The 22,070-nt window shown below is 44.8% G+C and overlaps 1 protein-coding gene across 2 annotated transcripts in view; it reads left to right on the forward strand.

Moving 5' to 3' along the window:
* Positions 1–22,070, forward strand: part of acsl1a (acyl-CoA synthetase long chain family member 1a) — a 51,375-nt gene that overhangs the window by 3,378 nt on the left and 25,927 nt on the right. For both annotated transcript variants that reach the window (XM_014195507.3, NM_001173571.1), the window contains 2 exon segments: positions 13,414–13,613; positions 21,915–22,029. In XM_014195507.3, coding sequence (XP_014050982.1) covers positions 13,419–13,613; positions 21,915–22,029 — 310 coding nt within the window. In that variant the 5' untranslated portion in view covers positions 13,414–13,418.

Here is a 22,070-nt window from a genome sequence, read left to right on the forward strand (position 1 = left end):
GACTTGACAGATTTTAAATCTACAATTGCTGAATCCATTTGTGGACTTAAATTGAGACGTATAAACTCAGCAAAAAAAGAAATGTCATCTCATAGTCAACTGTGTTTTATTTTCAGAAAACTTAACAAGTGTAAATATTTGTATGATCATAACAAGATTCAACAACTGAGACATAAACTGAACAAGTTCCACAGACGTGTGACTAACAGAAATGTAGTAATGTGTCCCTGAACAAAAAGGGGGTGTCAAAATCAAAAGTAGCAGTCAGTATCTGGTGTGGCCACCAGCTGCATTAAGTACTGCAGTGCATCTCCTACTCATGGGCTGCACCAGATTTGCTCGTTCTTGCTGTGAGATCTTACCCCACTCTTCCACCAAGGCACCTGCAAGTTCCCGGACATTTCTGGGGGGGAATGGCCCTAGCCCTCACCCTCTGATCCAACAGGTCCCAGACGTGCTAAATTGGATTGAGATCCGGGCTATTCGCTGGCCATTGCAGAACACTGACATTACTCTCTTGCAGGAAATCACGCACAGAATGAGCAGTATGGCTGGTGTCATTGTCATGCTGGAGGGTCCTGTCAGGATGAGCCTGCAGGAAGGGTACCACATGAGGGAGGAGGATGTCTTCCCAATCCATATCTCCATCCGTGGCTAATTTAGTAAAAGGTCTATTTTAGCTAGCCAGCCACCTGGATGCTGGACTTCCTGACAGGCTGCCCCCAGGTGGTAAGGGTAGGTAACAACACATCCGCCAAGCTGATCCTCAACACGGGGGCCCCTCAGAGGTGCGTGCTCAGTCCCCTCCTGTACTCCCTGTTCACTCATGACTGCACTGCCAGGCAGAACTCCAACACTATCATTACGTTTTCTGATGACAACAGTGGTAGGCCTGACAACGATGAGACAGCCTATAGGGAGGAGGTCAGAGACCTGACCGTGTGGCGCAAGGACAACAACCTCTCCCTCAACGTGATCAAGACAAAGGAGATATTGTGGACTACAGGAAAAGGAGGACCGATTATGCCCCCATTCTCATCGACGGGGCTGTAGTGGAGCAGATTGAGCGCTTCAAGTTCCTTGGCATCCACGTCACCAACAAACTAACATGGTCCAAGCACACACAGTCGTGAAGAGGGCACGACAAAACCTATTCCCCCTCAGGAGACTGAAAAGATTTGGCATGGTTCCTCAGATCCTCAAAAGGTTCTACAGTTTCACCTCTGAGAGCATCCTGACTGGTTGCATCACTGCCTGGGATGGCAACTCCTCGGCCTCCGACTGCAAGGCACTCCAGAGGGTAGTGCGTATGGAACAGTACATCACCGGGCCAAGCTTCCTGCCACCCAGGACCTCTATACCAGGCTGTGTCAGAGGAAGGCCCTAAAAATGGTCAGACCCCAGCCACCCTAGTCATAGACTGTTCTCTCTGCTACTGCACGGTAACGGAGCGCCAGGTCTAATAGGCTTCTAAATTGCTTCTACCCCCAAGCCGTAAGACTCCGAACAGCTAATCAAATGGCTACCCAGACTATTTGCATCCCCCCACACCTCTGGAATGCTGCTGCTACTCTTATCTATGCATAGTCTTAAAGTGACTATCTACATGTAGGGTTGGGCGATATGCTTATATAATATATCGTGTGATAAAACGTCTATGGTATCATTATGCTCTATCATTTATTTTGTTGTTGTAAATCACACTTTTTACAGCAATATTTTCCGTCAATTGAACGATGCTTTGCGTTCTTCACGTGCCGTGTGGACAACAGGCTCAAACACCACTAACCTCTTTTACCACCTACGCAAGAATCATGTGAAACAGTACGGAGAGAGTCTACGGATGAGACCCACAAAAGTACAATCGAGTGCTCAAAACAAACCCCCCCCCCCCCCCCCCCCCGACTCAGATGTTGCAAGAGGCTTTTGCCCAATTGGCGCTAACACTCGACCCAATGTACCAAATGCAAATTGACATGTGACACACATTAATGCCAAAATAACACACAACAGGCAAGCACCCCCCCCCCCCCCTCAAAAAAAGTGTGTGTATATAGATATATTTTTATAGATTTATTTTGTTTGCAGATTTTTATACATTAATATTCTGTTAAATGCTTAATTGAAAATTTGCACCAAGGTTCTAAATAAAAGGAGAAAGAATCAAATATGAGTAAGTACCTTTTTTATGTTGAGTATAATTCAAAGGTAATAAGTAGGCCTTTACATGTGGTAATTTTATATAAACTATTTATTCATTGAATTTACAGAATGTGCAATATGGCGATATGTATCGTTAACGGGATATGAAATTACCTATATTGTGATATGAGCTTTTGGCCATATTTCCCAGCCCTACCTACATGCATATATTACCTTGACACCGGTGCCCCCGCACATTGACTCTGTACCGGTTCCCCCTGTATATAGCCCCGCTATTGTTATTTACTGCTGCTCTTTAATAATTTGTTATTCTTATGTCTTACTTTTTTAGGTATTTTCTTGAACTGCATTGTTGGGTAAGGGCTTGTAAGTAAGCCTTTCACTGTAAGGTCTGTTGTATTCGGCGCATGTGACAAATAACATTTCATTTGCTGCGACGCACACAGACCAATTTCTCTAGTTTACAAACTTGTGATTATCATGTGGAGGATTCTTGTCCTGTCAGCTTTGAAGTACAGTGACAGCGTTCAAGGAAATCTGGAAATGGAGGCTTGTGGTGTGGAGAAGAAAAAAAATCTTGGTCCTCTCTCGCTTTCGTCTCGAATGTTCGGCGTCTCTCACATGAGAATCTAGCGTTTTCCACTTCAGATTACAGAGCTCTCTCTCCTGTTCTCTCTCCCTCCCTCCCTCCCTCCCTCCCTCCCTCCCTCCCTCCCTCCCTCCCTCCCTTCTCACACCCTCCCTCCCTCCCTCCCTTCTCACACCCTCCCTCCCTCCCTCCCTCACACCCTCCCTCCCTCCCTTCTCACACCACTCTGTGGAACAGGGCCAAGGATGCACTGACTCTCCACCGTGATCCGCCTGCTCCGCTCGTCTTTGGCAGGGGTTACTAACGGCCAAAGCCCTCAGGCCACAGCAAGTCAGTGAGCCTTTATTTACACAACACTTCTACCAAGGCTCTGACCACGGCCTGGTCAAACAGGAAATCGGCACTCGGGCAGGGGCGAGCTGTAAGGTATTAGCGCGTCATTGGTGAGAGCCCCATTCCGTTGAGTGGAAAGTTAGAGCTTACCTCTCTCTGTAAACGGCTAAATGAGCTAAAGCTGATGAGATTAAGGGTATTTAATGCTTTCCATTGATGGTTAGATGCTAAATGGATATTAGTCCAAATTGTTTTGAGTTTGTAGCATTTCGGTGTAAAGGCGTGGTGATTTTAAATTGTTTGCGAAGAAAATCAATAGTCCCTGGCAAAAAAAGATAATGTATAGCCACAGTGGGATCGGAGTGCTGTCACCAACTGTTGATATAAAAATATGTATGAATGTGCTTTATAAATATAACATTTGGAGTTTAGGCCTAATGGTTCTTCACCACTGGATGACAAAATTTATCCTGTAACACTAAGTCTTTTTGAACCGAGGTATGAACCGAACCGTGACGCATGGATTTAGTAAACCTTTGCACTCCTACATTTTATTTGAATGTTAAGACAGCAGGTTTGGCGCTTTGTGTTTGATGCTGCATGTAGAGAGATGCGTACAGAGCTATTATTCTCTTATTGATCATGGTTATGAATGGCTTTTTGACAAACGCACATGCAGTTTAAATTTAAACTACCGTAATTCCGGACTATAAGCCGCAACTTTTTTTCCCAGGCTTTGAACCTCGCGGCTTAAACAATGACGCGACTAATATATGGATTTTTCACACTTTAACATTTTTTTTGCTCCAAAAAAACACATTCTGTGACGTGCTCAGTTTTTTGGCGGCATGAAGCTTTCATTAGACCAATGAAATTGCCGAACGGGTTAAGGTCAAACAACCTTTTTGTTTACTGTTTAGATTAAATCGAGCGCTCTCAAACTTCCCATCATTCTGATTACGGTAGTCATTTTGTCACCCTCATCATGGCAAAGACACGGAGAAATGCATATGATGCAGCTTTCAAGTTGAAGGCACTGGATCTGGCTGTTGGAAAAGGAAATAGAGCTGCTGCACGGGGGCTTGGTCTTAATGAGTCGATGATAAGATGTTGGAAACTGCAGCGTGAGGAATTGATTCAAAAAAGACAACTAAAGCTTACTGCTAATTTTGAATTTTTGTTACAAGCTGTGTTTCGTTAAAGCCTGTGTAAAGTTAATTTGTTTCAATGTACCGGTAGGCACCTGCGGCTTAGACATGTGCGGCTTATTTATGTTCAAAATAATTTTTATTTTTTTTAAGTCAGTGGGTGCGGCTTATATTCAGGTGCGCTTAATAGTCCGGAAATTACGGTAGGTGAAAATTGGGTCTGATTTTATAAGTATGACTTTGAAATTGTCCTCTACCATGTTTTTAGGATTCATAGCCCAGACTCAGATTCTTAGGTGCAATCTGTAAATGTAATTTCCAATTAAGTGTTGACCCTGGTTTTGTTTGTAAATGGGAGTGATGGGTCTTGGAAAATAAAGGGATTCTACTATCTGTGGTTGACTCTGCAGTGTGTTGGTGGGAGCCTCATGGAATCTTGGCAGGTTAGGAAAGCCTGGTCCCACATCTGTTTGTGCTATATGGCTACAGTTAGGTGTGAGAATTGACCATAGGAGTTGGCAAGACAGCACAAACAGATCTGGGTCTGGGCTAAGGCTAGTTTTGAAGCCATTTTAGCAGACTACTGTCTTTCGGTCCTGTTGACCGTGAGGCTGCAGTCACCGAGCCATGCCTGCAGTGCGGACAACCTTCCCTCACATTCACCCCTCCCCAATGTCCCATCTCTCTATGACCCTGTACAGTGTGGTCATGACCCAGCACATTTGCTTTCCTCTTGGGTCACCTGCTGTCCTCATGAATGCTGCTCTCCCCACCAAAGTCACCTTTGTGTCCAAAGGGGAGTGGGGATTGAGGGTGAAAGATGAGGCTGTGTCCGTGCGGGGCTAATTATAGGCGGATGGATCGCTTTGCAGTTACCTCCACCTCACCACCCCCTACACTCAGTCCACAACTAGCCAACTCAGTCACACTAGTCTAGATTGACCTCCCTGCTCCCTTGCAGTGAAATAAATCTAGTATGCTTCCCCCAACGTGTGTCTCGTATGTTAACAACTTTGTATGTATAGAATAACGATCCCCCCGCCCCTTTACTACAACATCCTCCAGAGATATTTGTAGCTAATGCTGTTGAATTATCAATGAGGCATCAGCGCTTAACAAATCACAACACGCACACGCGTACACACAGCCTATTCAGTAACTGAATAGTGCATGGCAGTTTTGAGGGGTTTTTCTGTATGCAAAAGGATGTTGCACTAGGCTAGAGTATCCATACTGTGCTAATTCAGGAGGGAATCAATATGCTACAGGGATGGTGCTGCTGATTTCCTCCAATTTATGGGAATTTTCACATCACTGAGACTGGAAGCCTAGTGGCTTTGGTCCTGAGAATTCAAGAGGGGCTTTTCAGGAGGGTGCAACGTTACAGAACATACAGGAAGATGCAATTCTATCTCAAAGTGAGCTGTATTTGAATTAGATTTATGTCTGCACTTGCCAGGTTCAGAAAGTCCCACTTCATTGAATACGCTGTACATCTAGAAGTGGAGTTGCTGGTATTGTGACAGTGTGAGCCCTCTGGGCATTTCTAACTATAAACATTTGAAACTGAGCTAGCACGCTGCTTTAACACACCTATAGCAGTTTTAAATCCCTAGTCTTCTAAAGAATTCCCTTAACTTTAGCTTTAGAGGATGTGTTTTTGGACCAGGCCTTGGAGTGGGAATGGGCTAGGCATTGTATCTGAAGCAGGCCTAAGAGGGGCTAGGGGTTGAATGGCACGACAGGATCTCGTCACTGTCCATAGCTTATGCCTGCCCATACCATAACCCCTCCCCCACCATGGGACACTGTTCACAAAGTTGACATCAGCAAACTGCTTGCCCACTTGACGCCGTACATGCTATCTGCCAGGTACAGTTGAAACCGGTATTAATCTGTGAAGAGCACACTTCTCCAGTATGCCAGTGGCCATCGAAGTCTGTTCTTCGGCGTCGTAACAGTCAGGTCAAGACCCTGGTGAGGGCGATGAGCACTCACATGAGCTTCCCTGAGACGGTTTGTGACATTTTGTGCAGAAATTATTTTGTAAAAACCCAGTTTTTGTCAGCTGTCCGGGTGGCTGGTCTCGGATGATCCCACAGGTGAAGAAGCCGGATGTGGAGGGGCTGGCCTGGTTACACGTGGTTTGTGGTTTTTGAGGCCGGACTGTGTCGCAGCCAGCCGTGATTGGGAGAATCATGAGGCGACGCGTAATTGGCCCAGTGTCGTCCGGGTTAGGGAGGGTTTGGCTGGCCGGGATGTCCTTGTCACATCGCGGTCTAGTGACTCCTGTGGCGGGCCGGGCGCATGCACCCTGACACGGTTGCAAGGTGTATGGTATTTCCTCCGACACATTGGTGCGGCTGGCTTCCGGGTTAAGCGTCAAGAAGCAGTGCGGCTTGGCGGGGTTGTGTTTCGGAGAATACACATCTCTCGACCTTCACCTCTCCCGAGTCCCATTGTTGCAACTCCCAAGACTGTAACTACCAATTGGCTATGACGAAAAAGGGGGTAAAAAATTATGGAGGCGACTTATGGTAGAGAAATGATCATTGAATTCTCTGGCAACAGCTCTGGTGGACATTCCTGCAGTCAGCATGCCAATTGGCGCGCTCCCTCAATTTGAGACCTGGCATTGTGTTGTGACAACTGCACATCTTATTGTCCCCAACACAAGATGCTGTTTAGTCAGCATCTTGATATGCCGCACCTGCGAGATGGATGGATTATCTTGGCAAAGGATGCTCACTAACAGGGATGTAAATTTAAATTTGTTTGCAAAATTTGAGAGAAATAAAAGCGCTGCGCATGGAACAATTCTGGGACCTTTTAGTCCCATGTTTCATGAGCTGAATTAACACTTTACATGTTGTGTGTTATATTTTTGTTCAGTATAGTTGATCCTTCTCTTGTCCATCCCCTACAGTTATCCTGTATGTGAATACTTTGTTGCATCGTATTCAAAACTTCTGCAGGGCACCAACAAGTAGCCTACCATTTAACAACCTGAATTTTAAAATTGTATATTTTGAACATGGCTCAGGTTAACCACTCTTCTAGCTAGTAAGTAAGTTGTACTCCATATTTTATTAACATCACACATCATATCCAGGGGATCTGCAAGAATGTGTCTGTATAAACCTAGATAGTCTGACTCATGCACTTGACTTGCACTGAAATGACTGAACCACATACCACTTTCTTTTTAGCTGTTGACAGTGCTGTATTCCGTGCGTTCTGCGGTCAAACAGACCAGCTGGATTGTGACCCCACCCCCCCCTCAGTTTTTTCCAATGTCTTCAGTTTTCTGGCTGAGTGGGGTGACTGGTGGGCGAGCGCTGCCATTGGCCCATCATCCTCCCAGGCCAATTATGGAGGGGCTGGCTGGAGGGGGAGAAGCAGTGGCGGGTTACCTTTAGCCTGGAAACGACTCCCAGCCAAGCCATGTGATGCCTGTGGCATGTCCCTTTTCCCTGCTCTCCCCGGCCAGCTGACTGAGGCGCGCACACATGCGCCTTACGTGTGTGTGTGTGTGTGTGTGGTATACATGCATACACAGACGCTTGTATGCACATACCACACACTTAGAGTGGGCAGGTTGGTATGGAAACAAAGATGAGAGAGGGGCTGAGAGGGAAATGGCAATGGTTTTAAGTATAGTGAGCATTCGGCTGTGGTAGTTACCCTAGTCTTAAGAATTCCACCATTTTGTTTGACCTAAGCAGTTTTCCATATCTGGAGGTTGTTCAGTAAAAAGAAACATTTACCCTCTGTACCTCTTCCTTGTTATAATCTCTAATTTCCATGTCAGTGTGTACGTCAAGCTACCAGCTATTCCCGCGAATGCCTACCCCGGGGCTTGTTTACATGAGATTAGATTCTTCTTCATTAACATGTTTCAGATGTGATGGCTCTGCCATTAGCAACATTAGCATCCTGGACTAAATCTTCAATCACTATGATGGGGATCTATTGGGGCTTTTGTGGTTAGGGCTGGCACGGTAATTCTATAATCATGTAACCGACGATAATGGATGAAGACATAATGAAAATAAAAATGTTTTAATACATTCACTTAAGAAATGTATTTTAGTCGAAGTTTACATACACCTTAGCCAAATACATTTAAACTCAGTTTTTCACAATTCCTGACATTTAATCATATTTAAAATTCTCTGCCTTAGGTCAGTTAGGATGACCACTTTTATTTTAAGAATGTGAAATGACAGAATAATAGTAGGGATAATGATTTATTTCAGCTTTTATTTCTTTGATTCCCAGTGGGTCAGAAGTTTAAATACACTCAATTAGTATTTGATAGCATTGCGTTTAACTTGGGTAAAATGTTTTGGATAGCCTTCCACAAGCTTCCCACATTAAGTTGGGTGAATTTTGGCCCATTCCTCCTGACAGAGCTGGTGTAACTGAGTCAGGTTTGTAGGCTTCCTTGCAAGCACACGCTTCTTCAGTTCTGTCCACAAATTTTCTATAGGTTTGAGATCAGGGCTTTTTCCTCAACATGACGATGGTCATTATTGCCAAACAGTTATATTTTTGTTTCATCAGACCAGAGGACATTACTCCAAAAAGTACAATCTTTGTCTACATGTGCAGTTGCAAACCATGGTCTGGCTTTTTTATGGAGGTTTTGGAGCAGTGGCTTCTTCCTTGCTGAGCAACCTTTCAGGTTGTCGATATAGGACTCGTTTTTACTGCAGATATAGATACTTTTGTACCTGTTTCCTCCAGCATATTCGCAAGGTCCTTTGCTGTTGTTCTGGGATTGATTTGCACTTTTTGCACCAAAGCACGTTCATCTCTAGGAGACAGAACACATCTCCTTCCTGAGCGGTATGACGGCTGCGTGGTGACATGGTGTTTATACTTACGTACTGTTTGTACAGATGAACGTGGTACCTTCAGGCGTTTGGAAATTGCTCCCAAGGATGAACCAGACTTGTGGAGGTCTACAATTATTTATTCTGAGGTCTTGGGTGATTTTCTTTAGATTTTTTTTCCCCCCATGATGTCAAGCAAAGAGGCACTGAGTTTGAAGGTAGGCCTTGAAATGCATCCACAGGTACACCTCCAATTGACTCAAATTATGTGAATTAGCCCATCAGAAGCTTCTAAATCCATGACATCATTTTCTGGAATTTTCCAAGCTGTTTAAAGGCACCGTCAACTTAGTGTATGTAAACTTCTGACCCACTGGAATTGTGACACAGTGAATTATAAGTGAAATAATCTGTCTGTAAACAATTGTTGGAAAAATGACTTGTCATGCGCAAAGTAGATGTCCTAACCGTCTTGCCAAACTATAGTTTGTTAACAATTCATTTGTGGAGTGGTTGAAAAACAAGTTTTAATAACTCCAACCTAAGTGTATGTAAACTTCCGACTTCAACTGTGTGTATAAATTGTACTCTTTTAAAATGTTACCTTTTTAACTAGGCAAGTCCAGTTAAGAACAAATTCTTATTTACAATGACGGCCTATATGTCCCCTAACCCTGACGACGCTGGGCCAATTGTGCTCTGCCCTATGGGACTCCCGCTCACGTCCGGTTGTGACACAGCCTGGGAATGTACCAGGGTCTGTAGTGCCACTCGGGAGACCTGTTTCACACCACTGACTGAAGAAGGCCGGGCATTAAAAAAGACGAGAGCCGTGTGGTTGAGTCCATTTTCATGGTAACATGTATTCTTTACCACGTGATGAAACTTTGCTGCTTGTTTTAGCAAGGTGTTGTAGCAAACAACTATCAGCAAATACATGCACTCAATGGCTTACCACAAACAGGGCACACTGTCACTTGACCAAGATATCAGCAAGCTAGGCTAGCTATCCCCTAGCTGTCAGTTTAGGAAAGGGGATACCTAGTCAGTTGTACAACTGAATGCATTCAACTGAAATGTGTCCTTCTGCATTTAACCCAACCCCTCTGAATCAGAGAGGTGCGGGGGGCTGCCAGTAAGTAAACACAGAACAGTCTGATTTGAGTCTTTGGTTGCTTAGGCAATACCCGCCCCTGAAGCAGCAGCACATGCAGTCAGGATTGAATGAGAGGAGAATATATTTAATCAAAAAAAAATATTTTTTTTATAACGATGGTCACTTCATGACAGTCACAGCCCTATTCGTGGTCCTAACACAGACCGGCACTCGCTTTTCAATGACTGCTTCCTTGAGCGGAGCTCCAATGAGTGGCTCTGAAGAGGGTCAGCGCCTCATGCGCCTGCTGTTTTGAAAGGGGGCGTCGCCCTGTTATTCATAATTGTGAGAACTAAGAGGTCTACTGTAGCTCAGTCCCCTCTGGGAGCAATTGCTACTACTTCAGGGATACAAGGTAAAGAGATTAACTGCTCTGTATCAGTAGAGGTACATCTCCTTTTTGTGGCTATTTTTCAATGATTGTCACAATGTGAATATCATTTTTTTTCTCTGACACAGAAATGTGAACGAAGCAAAAACATTTATTTTTAATATTTTCTTAGGCTAAAATGTGACTGCCACCGTTCTTGGAAGTCAAAATTGAGCCATCTCCCTGTCTAACTAACCATTCTCAGTCATCAATAGTGTCAGGCAGTCTAGGGGCAAAGAGCATAGGGTGACCTATTCACTCTTTCCTGTTTCTCTCTCTCTACCTCTCATTCTGATCTCTGTAATTGTGCCAAGACAGGATGAAGCACCTTTTGAGACTGTAGTGCAGTTTACAATGGTAACAAACCTCTGTCCTGCAAAGAAGTGCTTTTTAAGAACAAACAGGATAATCAAAAAATATTCTGTCACAATTGATGGGAAATGAGAGTAGAAGTGAAGTCATCTTTAAAAGTAAAGACCCTTCACGGTTTTAATGCTAAAAGGTGTTGGTTTATGGTGTTGTATAGACTCAAAATGGCTTGCTTCTGAAGCTAAGCAGGGTTGGTCCTGGATGGGAGACCAGATGCTGCTAGAAGTGGTGTTGGAGGGCTAGTAGGAGGCACCCTTTCCTCTGGTCTAAAAAAAATATCCCAATTCCCCCAGGGCAGTGATTGGGGACATTGCCCAGTGTAGGGTGCTGTCTTTCGAGTGGGACATTAAATGGGTGTCCTGACTCTCTGTGGTCACTAAAGATCCCATGGCACTTCGTTGGCTAAGTTCCCAATCTGGCCTTCATACCATCATGGCCACCTAATCATCCACAGCTTACAATTGGCTCATTCATCCCTCTCCCCTGTAACTAATTCCCAGGTCGTTGCTGTAAATGAGAATGTGTTCTCAGTCAACTTACAGGGAAAATAATAAAATAGACAAGTAATGCAACTTTCAATTTGGCAGAATGTTGTTGTATTGACAGAGCTGTTGACATTGAACATGTTGTGAGGTGACTGTCTTTCAGACTGTGACCTATGACGGTCACACTGGTCTCCATTTGGAGAGTGAGTGACTAGAGCCTCAGGGCCTTGTACTATAAAATGCTTCCTTCTTCCTTAAGGTAATACTGTTCAAAAAATGATATTTTTTTGGTATTTTCATTGTTGGACATAAGACTGTTATCAGCACCAGGAAATATGTTCCCAAGTATTCCCATGCGTAATAGAGGTTTGAAATGTTTTAGTGAAATATGTTATCTGTTTGGGCTTCTTGTGGTCAATTTGCAGTCTACAAATTATTTTGTTTTTATGCTCCGGCACCCCGACCAGCCGCTCAAGAAACAATTGGCCTGTGGCTGATTATTGTTGACAATTCCTGCTGTAGAAAGTACCCACACAGTTGTCAGATGTTGCCTTACACCCTGGACTATCAATCCACCCGCTTTGCTTGGATCAATTAAACTGTGCCGGATCATGAGATCAATGCTGACTTCAACGAAGTGTTTATACAGGGCTCTGGCCTGGTGTGCAGGGAAGAGGGGATTACAGTGAGCTCACTATCAATGCACTTCAGACAGGAAATGTCACCACGTCTTACTTCCCCACTAAAATGAGATGTGCCATGTGCGGGTGTCCTGATATCATGATGGAAACCTGTGTTCAGGATTGGTTTGTGGAATGTTTTGAGTGTTTGCCTCCCCTAAGGCATTCATTATGTTTGCATGTTAAGTGTTTGGTGATGGGGAAAATAATAGAATGTAATACAAGGCGCTATGAGGCCTCCCGAGTGGCGACGTGGTCTAAGGCAGTACTGTAGCTGTGCCACTAGAGATCCTGGTTCGAGTCCAGGCTCTGTCACAGCCGGCTGCGACGGGGAGACCCATGGGGCGGCGCACAATTTGGCCCAGTGTCATCTGGGTTAGGGGAGGGTTTGGCCGGCAGGGAAATCTTGTCCCGTCGCACACTAGCGACTCGTGTGGCGGACCGGGCGCAATGCACGCTGACATTGTCGCCAGGTGTACAGTGTTTCTTCCAACACATTGGTGTGGCTGGCTTACGGGTTAAGTGGGCATTGTGTCAAGAAGCAGTGCGGGTTGTGTTTCGGAGGACCCACGGCTCTCGACATTCGCCTTTCCCGAGTCTGTATGGGATTTTCAGCGACGGGACAAGATTGTAACTACCGATTGGCTACCACGAAATTGGAGAGGAAAAAGGGGTAAAATTAAAAAGGAACCATTTTCCTCCCTTGGTTTCAGTTTGGTGAGGTGTTGCACTAAACCCTTTCTCTCCCATCTTGTTTACATTTTTCATGAAATGTGTAGCTCTGTCTCAATGTTCTCAATGATTTCCTTGTCATTTCCGTCAGCTGCACTGGTCTAAGATTGTATGCGATGAAAGAAGCCTACTATTACTGTCGCTTTAAGCCGTCTAGTTATTATAGGTGAGTGCAGACAAAGGAAAGGAAGCCATTTGAGAGTAATGGGACCAACCAATTTCAGTAGTACCTACTATGTTTCTAGAACCATGGGGATAAGATGGGTACAAACAATATGTTGGTAATAAATGTAGCTCCACCCTCAACCAAAGCTCCTTGCAGTCAAACATGTCACTCCAAATGTGCTCAGTCCTCAGTGTGCAGGGTGGGTGAATGGAACCGGGCACTAGTCCTCCTTTGGCGATTATTGCTTTCCCCTATGCAGTTCTTTCATGTCTTTACATATTGAGGAGGTAGTTAGGTGCTAGGGGAGATGGAAATGTAACTTTTTTTAAAGACTACAGATGTGTTACACTAAATGTTTTTTTTTCTCCTCTCTCTCGACAACAGAGAAGATGCAGGCCCAGGAGCTCCTGAGACGGCTGCGGATCCCAGAGCTGGAGGATGTGCGCCAATACATGCACAGCCTGCCCACCAACATGCTGATGGGTGTGGGCGCCCTTGCCGCCCTCACCACCTACTGGTACGCCACGCGGCCCAAGGCCCTCAAGCCGCCCTGCGACCTCAACATGCAGTCAGTGGCCATGGTGGTAAGGGAACATTTTCGTTACTTTTATTTCTTTATGTTCAAATCCCAGTTCGCCTCTTTTTAATATTCCAGCACAAGTCCAAAGAGCATAGGTTTCCTTCGTTTCTGAGACAACTTGTGTAACAGCATAGGAGGAAGTGATGAGGAAATAATGGCTGGATTTGTCAACAAAAAAAAGGCTACATGTGACAAAAGACAAACTGTCTATAGATGCATCGGTCTTTATTACTGTATGACATTGTACTTGTCCACAGTAAGTTATTCTTGTGTACATTTTTGAAGCGTGTTGTAATGTTAACTTGGTTTAAGGCGGTTCAAAAGTTCACAGTTAATGTGGGTGCTTTGGACAATGTGTCCCATGTATTTTTAGTACTGTAGCCTTTGGTCTCTGTCTGTACAGGTTCATTTTATTAACAACACTTGTTACAACACAAGCGTTGGACCAGATTTTTCTCTTTCTACTTTCAAAATAGTATATCCCAGTAACAGAGTAGGAGGCCAGACAACAAGTGTGCTTGTCTGAGCATGTAGTCCAAGACTATTTACATTTTTGAGTGAGTCACTGATTGTGTGTGCACTAGTACAGATTGAAGCATCTTAAGGGACTCCCACGATTTCAATTGGACACCAAGTAAGTCCCTGTATTTATCTTGCTTAAGAAGTGAGATTAATGTGTGTGTGAGTGAGCGCACACACCCCGGTGTTGGCAGTGGGAATACTTGAGAAAGCTGTTCCTACTCTGGCCTACGTAAACACGAGAAGTTCTTTGCTGTGCCAGCACTGCATTCCAACAGTCCTCATCTGTTATTTTGTGTGTGTGTCAAAGACGATGAAAATGTGTAATAGAATTGCGTTGTGTGGTGTAAAGGAAAAACACCACTAGTGTCTTCGTTCTTTCAGCCAGCCCTCTATTCAACGTACAATACAAAGTCATTATGCAGACATACTCATATCATGATTCATTACTAATGATAAATCTTGGGGTGGAGGCAGTCGTCTCTTCTAGCGTCTGCTGCCTGTTTTTCTAAGTGAAGTTTGAAAATGTAAGAAGTCCGTCTTTTTCTTGTTTGAGACGATGTAGCAGTGGTTTGAACACACATACACAAACTCTAATGATTTACAGTTCTCCAAGCTGGTCACAGGAGGACCAGAGAGTAGGGTGAAGTTACACTCTAGACACTGATTTTTGGGTTAGTTTAGCATTTTCCCTACAAATGTTTAAGGTTAAGATTGGGTGAGAGGAAGCTGATCCTAGATCTGTACCTTGAGGAAACTTCACCCAGAGTGGAGAATCAGAGAGAGACCACAATGTAACTGGGCCTGTCAGCATGGGCCCCTTTGTCACCATGACAACCATCTAGGCTGTGTTCCATTCCAGAGAATTTAGCCACCCCTCCTCACTCACCCCCTCTGTCCTTGTTCACTCCACTTCACCCAGCTACAGCTTGAGTCTTTTCTGCCACCCTTAACTCTCACTCATTCACTGTGTGGAAGGTGACCAGTTTCTCTAACCTCAGCCACCACAGGTAGCCTAGGTTACACTAGCTTTACCCTAGCTTTATTCAGTCATTTCAGATCCTCAAAGGTGGAGTGAGCTAGGGTAGGAAACAACTTTCTGCAATGAAAAGCAGGCTTGGTGTTTTGTCCAGTGCAGCTGTGGCCAACTTCACAGAGCACATGGCAGTTTAGTAGAGTATTATTTTTTGCTCTGTGGTTGATGGTTGCAGAAACAGATTGGCCAAAGGGCAGTTAAGACAAATGCCAGATGGCCTGGTCCATCTTAAATCCGTGGACATTTTGTAAATATGTTTTGCATAGAGTGATCCTAATTTGGTTAATAATGGGGGCCCAAAGAAATACATTTTAAAAAATGGGCCAAAGTATCTGGGCAAATGTTGGGTCCTTGGAGGGAAATTATTGAGGAGCAGGTATCGATAGAGAGGAGGGAAGGAGATTGATGTACACACTGTACAGTTGCCCTACCCTCATTACTCAAAACAAATAATTGTGTTCCTTAACCTTTATTTAACTCAATTAAACATTTAAAGAAATAAAAAATGAGAATACTGATTTTTGAAATGCACTACGTAAGCAAAAGTATGTGGACACCTTGTTGAACATCTCATTGCAAAATCATGGGCATTAATATGGAGTTGGTTCCCCCTTAGTCTCCTTTCTTCTGGGAAGGCTTTCCACTAGATCTTGGAACATTGCTGCGGAGAATTGCTTCCATTCAGCCATGTGCATTAGTGAGGTTGGGCACTGATGTCGGGAGATTACGCTCGACTCGCAGTCAGCATTCCAATTAATCTCAAAGGTGTTTGATGGGGTTGAGGTCAGGGCTCTGTGCAGGCCAATCAAGTTCTTCCACACCGATCTCGACAAACCATTTCTGTATGGACTTCGCTTTGTGCACTGGGGCATTGTCATGCTGAAACAGGAAAGGGCCTTCACCAAACTGTTGCCACAAAGTTGGAAGCACAGAATCGTCTAGAATGTCATTGTATGCTGTAGCATTAATATTTCCCTTCACTGTAACTAAGGGACCTAGCCCAAACCATGTAACAGCCCCAGACCATTATTCCTCCTCCACCAAACTTTACAGTTGGCACTATGCATTCAGGCAAGTAGCATTCTCCTGGCATACGCCGAACCCAGATTTGTCCGTCAGACTGCCAGATGATGAAGAGTGATTCATCACTCCAGAGAACGCGTTTCTACTGCTCCAGAGTCAAATGGCGGTGAGCTTACACCACTCCAGCCAACGCTTGGCATTGCTCATGGTGATCTTATGCTTGTGTGCGACTACTCGGCCATGGAAACCCATTTCATGAAGCTACCGACGAACAGTTCTTGTGCTGGTGTTGCTTCCAGAAGCAGTTTGGAACTTGGTAGTGAGTGTTGTAACCGAGGACAGACAATTAGTTTGCGCCTCAGCATTCGCCGGTCCCGTTCTGCGAGCTTGTGTGTCCTTCCACTTCGCGGCTGAGCCGTTGCTCCTAGACATTTCCACTTGACAGTAACAGCACTTACAGTTGGCCGGGCCAGCTCTAGTAGGACAGTAATGTAACTGACTTGTTGGAAAGGTGGCATCCTAGGACAGTGCCACGTTGAAAGTCATTGAGCTCTTCAGTAAGGCCATTCTACTGCCAATGTTTCGCTATCGATATTGCATGGCTTGTGTGCTCTTTTTTTTATTTATTTTTTTTGTCTTTTTTTATACACATGTCAGCAATGTGGGTGTGGCTGAAATAGCCAAATCCACTAATTTGAAGGGGTGTCCACATACGTGTGTGTGCGTGTAGTGCCTTTGGAAAATATTCAGACCCCTTGACTTTTTCCACATTTTGTTTCATTACAGCCTTATTATAATATGGATTATAAAAAAATCCTCAGCAATCTACACACACTACCTTACAATGACAAATTTTAAAATAGGTTTTTATAAATTGTTGCTAATTATTTACCCCAAAAAATGCCATATTTACGAAAGTATTCAGACTCTTTTCTATGGGACTTGAAATTTAATCTCCGGTGGATCCTGTTTCCATTGATCCTTGATGTTTCTACAACTTGATTTGGAGTACACCTGTGGTAAATTCAATTGATTGGACATGATTTGGAAAGGCACACACCTGTCTATATAAGGTCCCACAGTTGACAGTGCATGTCAGCGCAAAAACCAAGCCATGATGTCGAAGGAATTGTCCGTAGAGCTATGAGACAGGGTTGTCGAGACACAGATCTGGGGATGGGTACCAAAAAAATGTCTGCAGCATTGAAGGTCCCAATAACACAGTGGCCTCATCATTCTTAAATGGAAGAAGTTTGTAACCACCAAGACTCTTCCTAGAGCTGGCCGCCCAGCCAAACTGAGCAATCGGGGGTGAAGGGCCTTGGTCAGGGAGGTCACTCTGACAGAGCACTAGAGTTCATCCGCAGCACTCCACCAATCAGGCCTTTATGGTAGAGTGACCAGACGGAAGCCACTCCTCAGTAAAAGGCACATGACAGCCCGCTTGGACTTGGCCAAAAGGTATCTAAAGACTTTCAGACCATGAGAAACAAAATGTTCTGTTCTGATGAAACCAAGATTCAACTCTTTTGCCTGAATGCCAAGCGTCACGTTTGGCGGAAACCTGGCACCATTCCTACAGTGAAGCATGGTGGTGGCAGCATGCTGTGGGGATGTTTTTCAGGGACTGGGAGACTAGTCAGGATCAAGGGACAGCTGAACAGAGAAAAGTACAGAGATCCTTGATGAAAACCTGCTCCAGTGCGCTCAGGACCTCAGACTGGGGTGACGGTTCACCTTCCAACAGGACAGCGACCCTAAGCACACAGCCAAGACAACGCAGGAGTGGCTTTGGGACAAGTCTCAATGTCCTTGATTGGCCCAGCTAGAGCCTGATCTTGAACCTCTCTGTAGAGACCTGAAAATAGCTGTGCAGCGACGCTCCCCATCCAACCTGACAGAGCTTGAGAGGCTCTGCAGAGAAGAAGAATGGGAGAAACTTCCCAAATACAGGTGTGCCGAGCTTATAGCGTCATATCCAAGAAGACTCGAGGCTGTAGTTGCTGCCAAAGGTGCTTTAACAAAGTACTGCGTAAAGGGTCTGAATAGTAATATTTCCATTTTGTATTTGTTATAAATTTGCACAATTTTTTTGCTTTGTCATTATGGGTATTGTGTGTAGGTTTAGGGGGAATGAAACTTTATAATTTTTTTTTAAGAATAAGGCGTAAGAAAATGTGAAAAGTCAAGGGGTCTGAATACTTTCTGAATGCACTGTATAATGTATGTTCAAAGATTCATCCACCCAGGACTTATCCATCAACATTGAGGAATATGCATTGTAAGTCACAGGCTTCATTAGGAAATGTGTTGGTTATACCCACAATAACAATCCGGACATCATACCCCAACCAAAATCCCTGAATAAATGAAGATATCTGTACAATGCTGAGAGCTCGTTCTGCAAGGGTCAATGTCAGCAGAGCGAACCCCAATGACTCGGTGGCACGTGACTCGTACAAGACAAGCAGTTAAGAGCTCTGTAAATCTATTAGGGACGCAAAAAGACAACACATATGTTTGACAGTTAACGCTTGTCGCATGTGGTAAGGACTACAGACTACAAAAGCAAATCCATCTGTGTGGTTCCCATAGAAGCCTCCCTCCCAGACAAGCTTAACAGTCTATGGTTGCTTTGAGGCAGAAAATACTGAGCCATCCAGGAAGACTCTCGCTGCTCCGGACGTCCAGGTGCTTTCGTTCACTGAGGCTGACGTGAGAAACTCTCGAATGAATACTCAGTCGCCTGCCCAGATGGCATCCCTGGCCAGTGTGTGCTGACCGGCTGGTGGGCGTCTTCTCGGACATCTTCAACCTGTCCCTGTCCCAGGCTGTAGTGCCCACCAACTTTTAAGGAGGCCACCATTGTCCCGGTGCCCAAAGGAAAAACAAGGTGACATGCCCAAGACTCTCGCCCCGTTGCACTCACCATCGGTCGTCATGAAGTGCTTCGAGAGGCTTGTCAGGGCCCACATCAAGGCCAGAATGCCAGGCACACTCCAATTTGCCTACCGCTCCAACAGATCCACAGAAGATGCCTTTTCCATCGCTATTTACACGACCATAACACATCTGGACAAGATTAACTCCTATGTGACTACAGTTCAGCATTCAACACTATTGTTCCCACCAAGCTCAGAACCCTGAGTCGCCTGGACACCACCCTCTGCAACTGGATCCTGGACTTCCTGACCGGCAGGCAGACCACAAGCTATGAGGATCGGCAACAATACCTCCTTCACACTGACTCTTGAAGCAGCGGCCCACCAGTGGTGTGTTCTCAGTCCTCTGCTGTTCACCCACAACTGCGTGGGTTTGCACGACACCAATTCCATCAAGTTTGCTGATGACACCATGGTTGTAGGCCTGAACCAACAACAACAAATCAGCCTATAGGGAGGAGGTGAGCTGGCATTGTGGTGTCATGACACCAACCTCTCCCTCAGCGTCAGCAAAACAAAGGAGTTGATTCTTGACTTCAGGAAGCAGAAGAGGAAACATGCCCCAATCCACATCAACGGGACTGCAGTAGTCATGTTTTTAAGTTCCTCGGCGTCCACATCACCGAGAACTTGCCATGGACCAATAGCACCATCACTCTATGCGAGAGGGCCCAACAGCGTCCATCACTGGGACCGTGCTCCCACTCATCCAGGACATCTACTCAAAACGGTGCATGAGGAAGGAACTCACATCAAGGACCCCACAACCCCAGCCACAAGCTGTTCTCTCCCTTACTGTCGGGTAGACTGTATCGGAGCATGAGGTCTCGTCCCAACAGGCTCAGAAGCTCTACAAGCCATCAGACTGAACACTTGAACTGGACTGACCATCTGCTCTGATTATATGCAACTTATCACATACACACACACACACACACACACACACACACACACACACACACACACACACACACACGAGTCCCCCCACCCCTTTTGCCCTCAGAACAGCCTCAGTTCGTTGGGGCAGGGACTCTACAAGGTGTGGAAAGCGTTCCACAGGGATGCTGGCCCATTTTGACTCCAATGCTTCCCACAGTTGTCTCAAGTTGGCTGGATGTCCTTTGGGTGGCGGACCATTCTTGATACACACGGGAAACTGTTGAGTGTGGAAAAACCCAGTAGCGTTGCAGTTCTTGATACATTGATACGCCTGGCACCTACCATACCCTGTTCAAAGGCACTTAAATATTTTGTCCTGGCAATTCAACCTTTAAATGGCACACATGCACAATCCGTGTCTCTGTTGTCTCAAGGCTTAAAAATCCTTCTTTAACCTGCCTCCTCCCCTTCATATATATTGATTTGAAGTGGATTTAATGTATGTAAGGGATCATAGCGTTCACCTGGTCAGTCTGTCATGGAAAGAGCAGGTGTTCTTAATGTTTTGTGTGCTCCATTCATGCAGTTTATATTCATGCCACACTCTCAGATCACCACTACTGCTACCAGGCTCTATTTATACTGCTCAATTTATATACTTGCCCCATCCTTCTCCAATACCCGTGTAAATATTGGACTAAATTGTGCCTTCCTGTATTAGACTTTCTGTTCATAGTCTTATGTTTTGTTATTGTTGACTGAACCTGCAAGTAAGCATTTCGTTCGATGTATAACATGCGTTTCCCATACATATGACTAATAAAATGTGAACCCATGCTATTTGGAACATGCTCACATGGGTCCTAACATGCCTGTTTTGCACTAAACCATGCTAATGCTAAAGCTGTAGCCAAGTAAATAACCTGAAAGCTGTGCTGATTCTCTTGCTCCATAGAATACTTTTTACTTATCCGTAAGAAAGGTTGTGTGTGTGACCGAACTGCCATTATAAATGTGACACACAACCACGATGATCAAGTTTCTGTGTGTCTGTCTGTCAAGTCAGCCTGAATTGTCTCATTGTGACCGAAATAGGATCTGGGGAGTGCCTTTGGATGTTTGGCTTATTTCAGCAAGCTACATAAAAGCGATTCCTGAGTGTAGCAGCTAGGCCACTTGCAACATTTTAACACGCGGGTTACACGGAGAGCATGACACCATTTACTCTCTATTTTAGTTATGGGATGAGACATTTGTTCATGGTTGGTTTGAATGCAGGAGGTTAAGTGTGGAATTATGAAATGTGTCTTCAAAATCTTGGTAAAAATATTTCTTGCCTTATTATTTTTTTTCAGAATAACCTTTTTTTTTTTTACTTTATAACCATGGTTTTGGGGATGCACACAGTAAGTAAGCATTTTCTTTCTGCCCAGCAGTAACACTTTCATTTCAATCGATCCAGCCCTTGATTCATTGAATCAGCTGTGTTCATACGGTGTTGAACAAAAGCCGGCACATCCTGTGGGCCCCAGGACCAAGATGGAATAAAACTGCTCTAATTGAGTGATGGGCATTGAATCTTCCCCCTGCAAGGACTGGTGTGGACGCATGCCTTTGTTCCAGCCAAGCAGTCACTATTCTACTAATCACCTAACCATAATCTTCAATTAAGAATTTGGTTATTTGAATTAGGTGTGTTGCTGCTTGGCTAGAACAGAATTCTGCACACACACCAGCCCTCACAGGGTAAGACTGTCCTGTCCACCCCAGTTCTAAGTGGATCAGTTATTTCAGTGGCACACCTGGGTCCTGTTTAGTAGGGCACACTGTAGCAAAATATATTTTTGCGATTTTGCATTTCAAAATGTTTTTAGGACCCAACTTAACTATGTCTCTCTCCTAACAGGGTGACGGTTACGTCAGGCGGTCCATTCTGAATAACGACGATGAGCACATGACGCACTACTACAGTGACGCGCGGACCATGTACGAAGTATTCCTCCGAGGCATGCGTGTGTCCAGTGAGTACTCGTCAACAAACACGGTTCTTTTTTTTTTTTTT

The sequence above is a fragment of the Salmo salar genome, chromosome 04, assembly GCF_965601325.2.
Source record: "Salmo salar chromosome 04, fSalSal1, whole genome shotgun sequence".
In the NCBI taxonomy this organism is placed as follows: Eukaryota; Metazoa; Chordata; class Actinopteri; order Salmoniformes; family Salmonidae; genus Salmo; species Salmo salar.